The 15,318-nt window shown below is 48.4% G+C and overlaps 1 protein-coding gene across 5 annotated transcripts in view; it reads right to left on the reverse strand.

Annotated features, from left to right (window-relative positions):
- Positions 1–8,408: 8,408 nt before the first annotated feature.
- Positions 8,409–15,318, reverse strand: part of NSUN2 (NOP2/Sun RNA methyltransferase 2) — a 34,594-nt gene continuing 27,684 nt past the window's right edge. For 2 of the 5 annotated variants that reach the window (XR_012413572.1, XR_006698634.3), the window contains 5 exons: positions 15,146–15,281; positions 14,467–14,547; positions 14,024–14,162; positions 12,288–12,392; positions 8,409–9,401 (listed from right to left, as the gene is read on the reverse strand). Coding sequence is in view for 3 of the 5 variants with exons in the window: in XM_073993130.1 (XP_073849231.1) it covers positions 9,095–9,401; positions 12,353–12,392; positions 14,024–14,162; positions 14,467–14,547; positions 15,146–15,281 (703 nt within the window). In the remaining 2 variants the exon portion in view is untranslated. The remainder of the gene's footprint in view (positions 9,402–12,287; positions 12,393–14,023; positions 14,163–14,466; positions 14,548–15,145; positions 15,282–15,318) is intronic. The other 3 variants (XM_073993130.1, XM_005556571.4, XM_065546085.2) reach the window with 2 other exon arrangements.

Here is a 15,318-nt window from a genome sequence, read left to right on the forward strand (position 1 = left end):
CCAACATGGTGAAACCCCACGTCTATGAAAAATACAAAAATAGCTGGGTGTGGAGGTGCATGCCTGTAATCCCAGTTACTGGGGAGGCTGAGGCAGGATAATCACTTGAACTTGGGAGGCGGAGGTTGCAGTGAGCCAAGATCATGCCACTGCACTCCAGCCTGGGCAACAGAGTGACAACCTTTCTCAAAAAAAAAAAAAAAGTTTTAACAGGAGAAAATCATATCTACCTATCTGCACAGAATATCTCGAGGGATGGACGGGACAGTTACTGTTGGCTGCTCACAGAGGATGCGGCTGAGGAAGGGGGTAGGAGGGAGCATTTCACAGAGCTGAATCTCTCAAATATTGAACTCCGTGTTTAACTATTCAAAACATAATTAAAATTAAGTGTCCACACCTGCATCTTGCATTAGCATTTGCCTATGTATGTCAGTTTCATTTCCATTTTGTGAGCTGTTTTGCATTTTCTGTTTAGTATGTATTCTCGCTATTTCTAACCTTCTAACCTTTTTTTTTTTTCTGTTTTTTTAGAAGGAGTCTCACTCTGTCACCCAGACTGGAGTAGTGCAGTGGTGAGATCTCAGCTCACTGCAAGCTCTGCCTCCTGCGTTCTTGCCCTCCTGCTTCAGCCTCCCAAGTAGCTGGGACTACAGGAGACCGCCACCATGCCTGGCTAATTTTTTTTGTATTTTTAATAGAGACAGGGTTTCACTGTGTTAGCCGGGATGGTCTCGTCTCGATCTCTTGACCTCATGATCTGTCCGCCTTAGCCTCCCAAAGTGCTGGGATTACAGGCGTGAGCCACCGCCCACCCACTGCCTTCGATCCTTTTTTCTCCCTTTCTTCTCTTTCCCTAGACTGATGCAATTTTGTGACTTTTCTTTTCTAGTGATTTGGAGGTTATACTTCCTGTTTCTGTCTTTCTCCTCATTACTCAACCATGTGAACAGATGTATTGAAGTGGTGCAGCAGGTAAGGAGGTATTCCGGACTGGAGCTGTCTGGGAGCTGAGACAGTGTCAGCTGGGAGCTGAGACACTCAGAGTTCCCCCAGCTGAAGAAAGTCTCCCCGCCTAAGGTCGTGATCTTTCCCAGGGCAGCCCACACCCCACATCTAATGACTGGTTGATATTAGAAGTGCGGTGTCAACTCTCACCCCAACTCTGCCAAGTCATGCAGCTCCAGAGCACCCCATGGGACACGCTGGGGCCTGTCGTGCCTGCAGCACAGCCCCGTGTCTCCTTGAGCCCTATCCACCCAACTCTGCTTCTTTCACTCGGCTGCCGGGAATGATCCAAACTTCCTGCACGCACATCTCTAGCAGGAGCGTTTCCCAGGGAACCTGGCTTCCAAACACTGATTTCTCCGACAAGTTCTAACACACACCGTTACAGACAAATGGGCAGTGCCGCTCGTGAAAGGCGATACAAAGAGGCTTATCTGTATATTGGTTCTGGTAATATCCCATTAGTACATTCTCTGGACCCTTTATATAGTAGTAGTTGTTTAAAATGGGTTGAAATTTTAGAGATCTTGATACTGGAAAATGTCATTTGTTGTAACCAAAATCCACCTGGAAAAGCATACCACAGATATTTCCATTTTAATTGTAAAAAGGGAAGTCGTTCTCTTGATACCAACAGTGATCTTATAAATAACCTAATTACCTAATTAGAACACAAATTTGCATCAATTGCCAGGTGCCTGGATACTTGGAGCACAGGGCCAATGTTTTCTAGTTTTTATTAGTTTTTCATAAGGTACTTTAACATAATCTTTGATGTTGAAGCTTGGCATTGAGGAAGTGAGAGGTAGGTAGTAGAAATTCGTGTTTGACATTAAAAAGCAGTAATGCAATTCTGTTTCCTGCTGCAACCAGCTCCGGGGTGCCCTGCCACTAACAGCTCAACAGAAGGGCATGAGGCACCTCTTCCCAGACTGACACAAGGAAATTAGAACAAGAATATATGAACTATGTGATGCTCTTTGGTTCTCAGGGCTGTGATTCAATGACTATGTTAGTTTCTGCTAGTACTGAAGATTTTGCAGCAGCCGAATATGTGAGCAAAGACGACATTTAAGTTCTATATGCTTCACCCACCTCATCTTTGGATCCCCCAATCAAAAAGTTTTATTTGCTAGCAAATAGATAAATAAATGATTATCAGTAAATGTGCAGTCTTTGCACCTCGCACCCCAACCAGCCCCCACCTTGAAACACTAGCTGTCGGGTGCCGTTCTCAGTGCACTGCACATTTGTTGGGGTGATCAGATCCAACACCAGGTCGTGGGGGCGACGAAGTCTGGCAGAGTCAAAGGATTGAGAAAAAGTTTGAGACGTAAATTGGGACCAGGAGGGCATCGCGATTGTGGAGGCTGCGAAGGCCCCGAGCTCTGGGAGCCCACGCTGTTTATTGGTAATCCAACAGAGAAACAGGCAGCGAGAACGTGGGGGTCAAAGGGCGCGTTGCATAAAGCACATGATTTACAGGTGCGGATGGTTTAGCATTTGCTCTGCTACTTGAGATAATGGAGAGCAGGTTCTTTTAACTCAACAATCAATCCATCCTGAGAGAGCAAGGAGCAAGGAGCCAGCAAGTCTAGACACATTCCAGAGCCATGAGCCCTGGATTCTATCCAAGCCACCAGGGATTTTATGCCCTGGGCTTAGATTACAGTTCATCAGGGTAGCCTTCTACCCTTTAGCACAGAGCTTGGTGTTCCAAAGGCCAAAAGGGGTTTTAGACCCTGGACCCCAGACATGTTCCAAGACTCATTTACATTATGTCGGACATGCAAGTCCTGCCTCAGCTTCTTCCAACATTCAGCTTTTTCCCAACACACGTATTCACTAACTCAGGCCTCAGCACACCTTTTCGGGTAGGTGCTACCATCTGCCCATTTTATAATGAGGTAATAAAGGCCCAGAGATGTTAAGAAACTTGCCCAGGGCCATACAGTCAAGAAGAAAGGGACTGTATCAGTCATCTATGGCTCTGTAACAAATTACCCCAGGATGTAGTGGCTTGAAACAATACTTAATATCTCACAACTTCTGCAGTCAGGAATGCTGGCTTAACTAGGTCTTCTGCTTCAAAGTCTCTGTCAACTAAACTTCTAAGCCCCCTGCTGACTGAATGGACTCCTTGTGGTCAAGAGGACCCCAGAAAAACCTTAAAACTCAGCTCCCAGCCATAATGAGATGTGAGGTCAGACACACCTCATTCTACCCCTTCCCTTTTGTGGTTTAGACACAACTGACCGACATTAATGTTAAAATAGAGAACGTAAGACTGGCAAATGGACTCTGTGGCAGTAAGAGACCAGATTGTAAACAGGACCCAAAGCCATGCCAGGCAAGGGTTAAGTCACACATCCCTACCCGTTCTTCTAACCACCATGGCTTTTTCTTTTTCTCTAGCAACTAAACAAGCACTGGCCTTGAGATACATTAAACAATTCCAGCTCATCCGGCTCGGAGACATTGACTAACTGACCCCGTTCCACCGGCCACAACTGCAGCTTTGACTTGAACTTACTGAAATCTCTTTGTAGGACTTCAAAGAGCCTGTAGTACAAAGAGATTGATTTCAGTAACTCTCCTGACCATGAACTGGTCCTGGCTGGCTGCACACTTGGACGCCTTCATGTCCTGAAAAGACCTTTTGACATATAGGGTCTAACTGTAGTACATTTAAATGTTAAGTCTCCATCCCAAAGTGAACATGGGTGGTATGTTACACGCATGTTTGTCCCGTACACATGTGCCAGTCACACATCCTATGAATATCACGAATATTCATAGCTCCTCCTGTCACCTGTTCAATATGCATGTTTAGCCAACCAGTTCAACCTTAAAGCTCCTGTCCCAGCTTCCCTTCCTCCAACGTGTTTCTCTCTGGTCTTGGCTGGAGGCTGTGCTTCCCAGGCTGCAGGATGGCCACCTTGCAGGCTGAAACCTTTGCAAGAAATAAAGTCTCCTCTGTTTTCTAAATGTATTCATTGTGGTTGATATGGTTTGGCTGTGTCTCCACCCATATCTGATCTTGAATTGTAGCTCCCATCATTCCCATGTGTTGTGGGCGGGGCTTGGTGGGAGGTAATTGAATCATGAGGGCGGTGATTTCTTACACTGGTCTCATAGTGGTGAATAAGTCTCACAAGGTCTGATGGTTTTATAAATGGGAGTTCCCCTGAAAAAGCTCTCTTGCCTGCCACCATGTAAGACGTGATTTTCCTCCTCATTCACCTTCTGCCATGATTGTGAGGCCTCTCCAGTCATGTGGAACCATGGGTCAATTAAATTTCTTTCCTTTATAAATTACTAGTCTCGGGTATGTCTTTATTAGCAGCATGAGAACAGGCTAATACAGTGGTTTTGTATTTTTAAAGTTAACATCTCTCAAGAAGTGGGTCAACTCAAGCCTCAACTAGGGCAGGATCTGTTTCCAAGCTCACGTAAGGGGTTGTTGGCTGGATTAGGGTCCAAGGCAGTTGCTGGACTAAGGGCCCCAGTTCCTTGCTTTTCCAATGCCACACCTTACTTCATCGCAGTAAGGCAGGTGTGAGGACTTTTCCCAGCAGGCCCAAGGCCACGCTCCCTAAAAAGGCCTGAATGCAAGACTGGACCTTAGTTGGCCTCTGGGAACTTGGATTTTGGGAGTGTTCCCACCATCCCAACTGATAAGTGGTTCACTGTACCTAAACTGTTTATGCAAACAATACGCTGAGTGCCTGCTTTCCCTGCCAGGGTCTGGAATGTTGGAGGTGCGAGACAGAAGGTGCCCACATGACCCCTGTAAGCTCCCTGAGCACTGAGTCTCTAATGAGCTTCCCTAAAAGACAACACTTTTCATGTGTGATCACAACTCACTGGGGGAATCAAGCGTGTCCTGTTTGATTCCTCTGGGAGAGGACTCTCGGAAGCCTGCACCTGTTTTTTTCTAGATGTTACCCCATGTGCCTTTCCCTTTGCTGCATTCATTCACAAGCCTTTTGTGTAATAAATCATAGCAGAGTAGGACTATGTGCTGAGTCCTGGGAGTCCTCACCAAACCCAGGGGTGGGTCTTGGGGACCCCAACACAGCACAAGAGTATCACCACCAAGACAGAAGTCGTAGTCTTCTATATAATCTCATTGGAAGTGACACCCCATCGTCATTCTATGAATTAGAAGCAAGTCATAAGGTGCAGCCCACACACATAGGAGAATGCACCAGGACATGAACCCCGGAGGCGCGGGTCAAAGGGGCTGTTGTGGAGGCCCGCAGGCCACCACGGCAGAGCCAGCAGTCAAGCCCCTCACCCTCCACCCCAGGCTGCTCAGCATCTGCCAAAGTGAGCAAGAACAGAGACGTCCCAAACCCACTTCCTGAGAAGTGCTAGAGAATGGAGTGCCATTTGCTAGGGTGAAGCGTGTATATATACAATCCCAGACTTGTGGATGCCCAGTAAGAATTTTGTCCTCTGGGCTCACAGAGACACAGATATCTCTTTTGCAGCACTTACTCACTTCCTAACTGAAGAGATCTAAGATTACCACGTTTTAATAGAGAGGGCCCCTGCCTTACAATTCAACTCATGACCTTTTGGCTTTATGGTGGTAGGAAAGCAACACATATTCATTGGAAACTGTACTTTGGATTTTGATCTCTACCTGGGCTGGTGATCTGGAGTCGATATCCTTGTGACGTTGGGCCGTGGTCCTGAGTTGCTCCATCAGCCACGTGATCACAAGGGTCAACAACCAACCCTCTGCAGGGGACTGTGTTACCAGATGATTTTCCCAACTGTGGCATGAACTGTTCTGAGCATGCTGAAGGTAGTCTAGGTGTACTTAATGCACTTTGATGTAGGACATTTTCAACTTATGCTGGCCTTATCAAGACATAATCCCATTGTCAGTTGAAGAGCATCTGTATTTAAAATCTTGTTAACGTTGGCCCCACTCCACATAGATCCCCTCCTCAGAGACAACCAATACCGTCAATTTCTTCTGTATCCTTCCAGTTACTTTATGCAAATTCAAAAGCACGTCTGTCTCTAAGCCTGCGTATTTCCCCCTTTACACAATGGCATCAGAATGCACATTCTTCTCTACACCTTGCTTTTTTTTCTTCGTGGTCACTGGACTCCAGGACACAGTGAGCTGCTTTAGCCCCTTTGCTGGCCAGTGTCCACTTGGGGGCTCTGCACCATTGTATCCCAGTGCCTCGTCGTGGATGCTGAGGGGCTTTTGGGTTTCTGCTATTATCAACAACATTGCATCAGATGACTCTGCAGATGCATTTGACTCATCTGCGGGCCTGTGAAGTGGACTTGCTGGCTCAAAGTTGTCCTTTTTTTTTTAGGAAATTTACTTTATCCATCTACTCTACAGGTATGTCAAAGTTCAAAGGAAACAAAGAGTTTTCCGTAAAAAGTTTTTCTCCCATTTAAACACCCCTACCAGAAGGCAACCGCGATTCCCAGCCCATGGGGCTGGCTACTTCAGAGAGGCCCTCATCACAGACAAGCCTGCCTGGGCGGAAGCGAAAAATCCTTCTTCAGCCAGTGTCTTTTCTTCTGCAGTGCACTCTTTGGGAATCGGAAGACCCTTATCAAAATGCTGATTAAAGTTACAGAAAGAAAACCCTTCATGTTAGGAACAGTCTTCTCCTGAATGTTTCCTCAGGCTTATCCATGCACCGTAACTGTCCACCTTATTTATCAAGTTTTAAGTTTTCTCCTCCCTGTGTGGTCTGTGCTTGCTAGCTGCTGCTCTGTTGTCTTTGACCTCTGTGTCCAATGCTGGAGGCTGCCCTCAGGTGCTCACAGGTCTGGTTGCCCTCAGGTCTGGTTACCCGGGGTTGTCTACTCTAACAAGGCAAGGTGCTCACAGGCAGTGCTGTGCGGAAGTGACTCCTTGCTTTGAGCGTAGCTACAGGGTGATAAGAGTGGGCCATTTCCCAGGAACCCTAAGGCCGCTGTCTTACGGCTTTTCTGGAGCTGGACAGTTTCCCCAGAGAAGTATCTTCCAACAATCTCCTTCTATAGACCAAGATCTCACTCCCCTAAACGTTCTGGGGGCTGAGGGAGGACAAGGATGCCAAGAGCACTAACCCCATCCCCACACACCTGTGTGGCCCCCAGGTCCCCACCGTGCCCGGTATCCCCAGTCCAGGGCCTGGACCAGCAAGTATCCTTTATCGATAACGGGGCAGGTACAAGGACACTGAAACTGACTGGAAACACTTCCCACTGGCCAATTCCGGGACAACCCGAGAACCAAAATAAATGACAGTAAAAATAAACAAATGACGGAATAAAATGGAATCCTTGAATCCATACTGATAGAAATGAATAAAGAAGTAAAAGAGAGAGGTGTGCTTATTCTATGTAGAATGAAAACTAATGATGTAGAAGGGAGGAAAAACGGGGGAAAATCATTTGTAGCTATCGCAGTAAAAACTGGCCAAGGCGAATTATCAAGAAACACTAAAGCTGGCAGCTAAAAGTTTGATGAGAGAGGAAGAGAGTCTTGAAATGTCTCCTTGCAAAATACTTACAAATTTTTCAGTGGAGAAACTCAGCAGGCAGACACCATATTAATAAAACAAAAAACACCACAAAAACTTCACCAGCACCGTAAAGAGAAAAACCAACATCATCAGCCTCCTGACATGATGCAGCGAAAAGAACACAGCACGCCTCTGTGGCATTCCTGTCAAAAATGCACTAATCACAGGGACACGTCAGACCACCCCAAACTGAAGCACACTCAGACTACCTGACCGGTATCCTGCAAAACTGTCTCAGTCATAAAAGACAGACTGGGAACTGTTTCAGACTGGACTGAACTCGAGACAAGACCGCCAAAGGCAACAGGTGTCACCCCAGACAAAAACTGGACATTGTGACTGCAAAAGACATTACCGGGCCGCCGGAGCGAGCTTGCTGGCTGACCTGCATCTGCACTTCTGACGCCTATGCTGCGAGCTGCAAAGAGGGCCTCTGTTTCCAGGAAATACCATAGGAGCAAGGGGGTAACGGAACACGTCTGCGACTGACTGTCAAAGGGTTCAGAAAAAAATGAGTGACATGCAGACACACCAGAAGATGCAAACGCAAATGCAGAGAAATGTTCAGTGGAGAATTTGGGCGAAAAAGAAACAGGAGCTCTTCACGACACAGAGCTTCAAAGTATTTCAGAGTGGAGACTCTAGAGACAAACCCACCAAAGGCAGTGTGTGGTCGGTGTTTGTACAGACCAACACACAAAATGAGGCAGACAGGGAGACGGCAGCCTTCACAGTAAAACTGCTTTCACTCGAGAAAACAAGGATGTATTCTAACACTGCCATTGAGCCAGAGTCAGTTTGTTCTTTCTGCTTCCTAAGAGCGAAAACAACAATCACACGTATATGTTTTATCATTAATGACTTTATTTAAATATTTCAAGGATCCCAACCCCATTTAAAAATAAAAATTGTAAAGCACTCCATTCAATAAAAGCACATAAGTCCCCCTCAATAATAAGTATGACAATTCACAATACAGCTCTTACTCTGGAGTTTATTTTACCCTTTATTCCAAAAGGCACAGTCATCTGAGGCCTCAGATATTAACCCCACCGCATGTTAATGTCACACCACTAATGTGTAACTCAATGTAATTATTAAAGCTTATAACACACTTCCCCAGGAATTTATAGATTCTTTCTATAAGTAATAATTAAAAAAATACTGGACCTTAAGACCAATACAGGCTTAACAAGAGACCTGAAATTTCCGCAAGGGGAGTTCTGTTTCTTGATAGAAGTACGACTTCTGAATGTCTATTCCCAGCAACAGAAAGACTAGACCCAGCTTGGCCAAAGAAACAAAGTAAAACGAGTGATTTCTAACACGCTAAAAGAATATGTTTTCATCCGCTCCACAAGAAAGCAGTCCTGGTCATTCAGAAGCCTCCTATTGTGCCACCAGTCTGCAGTCATTAGAAACAGACGCTTCACAGGCCACAGGCTTGTTCTGGATTCGGTTTCAGACACCAGTGACACGAAGAGGCCAGTTTTGCGTGTGAGGGATGTGGGTCCCCACTGCCTTGGGCCTGCTCACCGGGGTGGGGGGACGCCCGCAGGGTCACAGGCTGCTGTCACGTCCGGACTGTTGGCCTCTTCTGCATCGGGGCTGTTGGGTTCTCCTGCTCTCTGTTCCTCAGGCACCTCATTCTCTGGCTGTCCAGTGCTGGCTGCACTCTCATTGGTGAGGATAACCCCTTCCTTCTTCTTTTCTCCCAACACCTCCAGCCCCATCATCCTGAGATAATGAAGCCGCTCATTCTTGGGCACAAAAGTTCGAATGGAGGCCTTTCCCCGCCATCCACATAAGACGATGGGGCACTGCAGAGCGTCTGGATTCCTGCAAGTGAAAGTGGCTTCATGTAGAACATTAAACATTCCCATAACTAAATCGAACGAGATATAACATGCAAGTGCTTAAAAAGGAAGACCACAGAAAACCCATACCCACAAAACTCCCAAAACTACTGGGAGGACATTTTCATCTGTGATCCAAGGGGCAGGTTTTCTCAAAAGGAGATTAGCTTCCTTCTTCATGTCCTGAATAAGATTCTCACCCTCACTTTCACCTTGCCTCTTTAAGTTCACAATGGAGTAGGCCCCAAATCTACAGATTTCACACACTTTCAGTGCTGGAATTTCTACATACTTCCTGCTCAAACTTAACTTACTGTCCCCCCGCCCTGTGTCACCTCACCCCACTAAATGAGAAGCGTTTCTCGACAGGCTCCTCGCAGCTCACCTCTAAGTTTCCTAAGTGAACTGAGGCTCCTGAGAGGCTGGGAGACTCGGCCCCTAGCAGGGCTGCCACAGCAGGACCCAGGACCACCCATCCTTTTGATGCTCAGCGTTTTGCGTGATTTGCTCTGTAGGGACCCCACATGGCAATCTGAGCCCTGCTGGGCACACAGTGCTCATTTCCGTTCCCAGCATGCAGTGTTACCCACAGTCAAAAACATCCCCGCCTCTCTGAACCTGCTCCGACCCTCCCTACCTTCCGGGCTCCACCTGTCCAGCCAGCTGGCATCAATGCCCCAACAGAGATGGAAGCCACTATTTCCAACCTCTCTCAAGTTACCTAATTTCTTTCATACGGGACTCTGAGCTAGATTTTAGGTTCCTAACGGCCATGTTTAATCACCTTTCCATTTTTCCTAATGTAAAGCAGGGGCACTACACGTTGGTTTCAAGAGGTGAGAGGAAAATATAAGAAATTCCCAACTCCCATCTTCTTTAAAAAAAAAAAAAAAAACTCATTATTCCTGAAGTTGACTTTTCACCTGTGTATTTTACCAAGTAGAAAAGTTTGAATATGGAAAAGTGAATCCACACCTTAAAATATCCCAATGTTTTCTATGTGGGCCACATGGGACTGTTATTTTAAAAACCATTTATGTGTCTTTACTCAAACTCTTGTAAAAACACCCAGAAGCCATCAATCACTAGATGCTCCTGCCCCTTCACCATCCAGACAGCATCCGCCTCCAGCAGGTCCCCAGGGTGCCCATGCGCATGGCCTCGCTGACCTCCACAGCCCATCCATCCAGCAGGTCCCCAGGGTGCCCATGCGCATGGCCTCGCTGACCTCCACAGCCCATCGATCCAGCAGGTCCCCAGGGTGCCCATGCGCATGGCCTCGCTGACCTCCACAGCCCATCCATCCAGCAGGTCCCCAGGGTCCCCATGCGCATGGCCTCGCTGACCTCCACAGCCCATCCATCCAGCAGGTCCCCAGGGTCCCCATGCGCATGGCCTCGCTGACCTCCACAGCCCATCCATCCAGCAGGTCCCCAGGGTGCCCATGCGCATGGCCTCGCTGACCTCCACAGCCCATCCATCCAGCAGGTCCCCAGCGTGCCCATGCGCATGGCCTCGCTGACCTCCACAGCCCATCCATCCAGCAGGTCCCCAGGGTCCCCATGCGCATGGCCTCGCTGACCTCCACAGCCCATCCATCCAGCAGGTCCCCAGGGTGCCCATGCGCATGGCCTCGCTGACCTCCACAGCCCATCCATCCAGCAGGTCCCCAGGGTGCCCATGCGCATGGCCTCGCTGACCTCCACAGCCCATCCATCCAGCAGGTCCCCAGCGTGCCCATGCGCATGGCCTCGCTGACCTCCACAGCCCATCCATCCAGCAGGTCCCCAGGGTGCCCATGCGCATGGCCTCGCTGACCTCCACAGCCCATCCATCCAGCAGGTCCCCAGGGTGCCCATGCGCATGGCCTCGCTGACCTCCACAGCCCATCCATCCAGCAGGTCCCCAGGGTGCCCATGCGCATGGCCTCGCTGACCTCCACAGCCCATCCATCTGCTGTTCCCTCACCAAGTGCCTGCCCCTCCCACCTCAGCCCCTACCTGTCCTCTCTCCACATTGGCAGCCTGACAGCCTGAACCCTGAGGACATACGGCCCCTCGGCCTCCCTGCCAACCTCTTACCTGTCCCTCCTCCTTCCCTCCTTGGCTGGGCCCGCCCCGACCCCCAGCTTGCTCCTGCTCAGGATCTGCACTGTGGTGGTTCGTTCAAGCTAGCACTGGATCCCCGGTCCAACACTAACTTCCCAAAGAAATCTGTACAGTGGTTCTACCTATTCACTCCCCCAAATCCCAGTCAGCCCTGGACCCCGTTTTATTGCCTCCTCTCAGAAATGGTGTTTCATGTCACCAAGAAGGAGCTGTTGCAGGTGAGATCCTAATTCTGCCATTCATGAGCTGAGAAGCTCTGGGCAAGCCACGTAACTTGCTGTCCCGGCTTCCTCCTCTGGCAAGTGCTGCCAAAACCAGCACCTGCTCCCCCAAGGCCCCCCATGAGGCTGCAGGGTGAATACATGCAAGCAGCATGGAGCAGTGGTCCCGTGGGGACCGTGAGTGCGAGCGTGAGCAAATCCCATGCTCCAGCCCTAGCACTCCTGATGCAATAACATGTCAGCAATACACAGTTGAACCAGCCATGAGGACGAAAGAAGAGAACCTCACTCAACTGTCCAATCTTTACACTTACTCTGTACAAGACAGAAATTTTCACTGGTTTCTAATGCTTAAAAAATAAGTACTATGCATTTTATTCTCTGTAAGTAAAACTTCATTTAGCCCGAGCTGAGTGTTCTATGAAACAGTATCTTCATGATAGGAATATTTTGGTTCTGAAGTTTTCACAAGGCTACTTCTGAGGAACAATCATAAAAGGCCTGAAGAAGGTCCCCACCTTCCCAAGTCACTTTCCTCACCAATGGGAACACTGTAGCTAATGACAAGGCGTGTGCATCTAAGGACAGGGCTTGTACTGACTTACGCAGAATCTGGTTCATACTTCAGCACGACGCTTCCCTTTGCTGCAAGAGAAACAGATACACATTTGCCGAGTTTTCCAGGGACTGGATGTGTGCGCTGAGCACGTTTCTGCACCTAGTGATGTGTTAGGTATTCCGAAGAAAGAGAACAACAAATACTCTACATTCTTGGCCTCGAGGATCTAGATGGTGAAAAGAGGCCATCTGAACACATGAACCAAGTCCAAATGACGCAGTAGGGACGATCTGGAAGAGGACCGAGGCAAAAGCCATTCAGGGCCTTCAAGGGATGTCACCTGACAAGCCACTCTGAGAAGCAAGGAGGCCGGGGATTAACTGCTGGTTCATTCTTCAAAATTCAAGATTAAATAAATGTAACACCAACTCCCAGAATGGCATGAAATACATAAAAACTGTCTAAAACAATATTGCAATCATCTAAGTGCAGGATTAAAACAAAACCAGTATAAACAGTTCCCTTATCCTTTACAAGAATCTCCACTTTAAATTGTGGTTCTTGCCTGGAGACGGCAGCGGGAGGCAGACTCCACAAAGCAAGTTTTATATCCCGAAGGAACGCAAAGTTTTAAACGCAAGTAAGAGACATAACTGCAAGAAGTGATTCATGTACTTTTGATCAAATTGACCCAAAAATATTAAACAGCAAGTTATTTAAAAAAATAAACAAGAATGAAGACAACAGAAAAACAAAATTAGAAGAGCCTGGAGAAGTGATTTTTATGCTTAGGGGAAAAGGTCACTGGAGTGATGTGAAGTGGAAGTTGATGACATATAAAAGCAGCAATACGACCAATAATCTACTCCGGCTGGCTAGCAGAAAAGTCAGAACCGCTGGCAAGACTCTGACTTTGCTCTAACACAGGCGATTAAAATCCGCATGTTAGCCAGTCTTGTGAGGCTGTGTACGTTAAAAAACAAATTTACCAGCCGGGCGCGGTGACTCACGCCTGTCATCCCAGCACTTTGGGAGGCCGAGGCGGGCGATCACTAGGTCAGGAGATCGAGACCATCCTGGCCAACATGGTGAAATCCCGTCTCTACTAAAAATACAAAAAATTAGCCGGGCATGGTGGCAGGCGCCTGTAGTCCCAGCTACTCAGGAGGCTGAGGCAGGAGAATGGCTGAACCCAGGAGGCGGAGCTTGCAGTGAGCCGAGATCGCACCACCGCACTCCAGCCTGGGTGACAGAGCGAGACTCCGTCTCCGGGAAAACAAAAACAAAAACAGATTTACCCAGGCACAGAGACCTACTTCCACCCACCCCCGACCTGCTGACAGGCAAGTGGGTCAAGAGCTCTGGCTGCGGGCCCTGCTAGGGCTGCTCACAGGCCGACCCCTCCTCTCCCCGGAACTCTGGCCCAGCAAGGTGAGCGAAGGCCAGCCCTGCATGCCACACAGACACACCACAGGCTGCTGGGCAGCAGCGGGGCACCACCAGGGCCTGGGGAAGTATAGCAACCCCAAGATGGCTTTGACCCTTAGCATTCTGAATTGTCAATCAGGGATCTACAGAGCCCTCTGGAAACTGATGTAGCCATAAATAAATTGAAAAATATGACTGATAAATATGCCCCAGAGTACACCACCTGTATTTCTGCCATCCTTTTAAAAGGGAATACAAGCTATATGTCTATGCATTTCAAACTACTCACCCAGGTCCTTCGCTTGACTGTACGTCTCACTGCTGAGTTTTCTAAAAAAGGGATTTTCCTGGGTCAATAGTATCTTAACATCTTCCATTGATACAGTAATAATTCTTGAATTAATAAATGGATACAATGTATATATTCCCTGTGTGAACAAAGAGAAGGGATACCATGATGTCATTCACCAACAACAATAGCCTACTCTCCGGCTATGGTGGCCTGTCGAGCCCTCACTATGGCCCCTCCCCTTGGACAGGTGTGGAACCCGCCCCCTATGAGGGGAAACCAGCACCCTGCGTGAGCTCAATAACCTCTGAGGGTCAAGTGGCTGGTAGGTGCCAGCCAAGCCCTGAGCCACTCAGACCATCTGGCTGACCAGAAAGCCCATCTACTCCCAACTGCTTCAGTCATCTGTGGCTACTGCTGTTCAAATCCACTTCCAAAATTACCTCCTGTGCCAGCCGGAAAGCACAGTCAAACTCTTCACCACTGTTATTTCGACACCAGACTTTTATCCCTGTGTTAATAACCTTTAAGTAAAAAAAAGATGAGTAAATATAAGATGAAGCACACAGAGGTGAACACAGGACCATCTCCCGCAAGGACGCTGGGCCACATGGAGCAGCCGTCATGGAATGGGAGAGGAGAGGAGAAGCAGAAACCCACTGAGAAACCCCGGTAAGAACCACCTGATACTCGCAACTTGTGTTTACGTAGTTTAGAGGACAGTAAAGCAAACGAAAGAAGGGCCCCCAAATGGCCAAATTCTAAGGGAAGTGTCTCAAGGGACAAATCCCAAGGGTCGAGGCAGCAGTACTCGCAGCCTCTAGGCCCTCGGTACCTTCTCTGCCCAGGAGGGCAGCTGTGAGAACTACACCAAGGCTCACCCGGCTGTGGGAATGGGGCACAGAGAAGACACAGGCCACCAGATGCGGGACTCTGATAGGAACCACTCAGCCCTGCGCCAGTCAACAGCTCTGAAATCACAGGGCAGGCTCAGGGACCCAGAGCCGTCACTACAGGTGGGGAGGGCAGATGCCAGGGTCTGCTCCAAATGAAACCTAAGCGGCTGTGAGAAGCCACACGCATCCTGAATCACACAGCACTCGGCGTCTGCGCGGCAGGCACCTTCATCTTCTCGCTGTTGTTCAGCAGCACGTTCCGCAGCTCCTTAGAAACCATGTAGAGCTGCCTCTTCTTCCCTTCTGTCGTCCGAGTCAGCAAATTCATCCTCGGGAATGAAGGCGCCAAAGCATAAAATTTCCTGCACACAGAAACGGTGTTGTTTACACACAAGGACT

The sequence above is a fragment of the Macaca fascicularis genome, chromosome 6 (assembly GCF_037993035.2).
Source record: "Macaca fascicularis isolate 582-1 chromosome 6, T2T-MFA8v1.1".
Taxonomy (NCBI): Eukaryota; Metazoa; Chordata; class Mammalia; order Primates; family Cercopithecidae; genus Macaca; species Macaca fascicularis.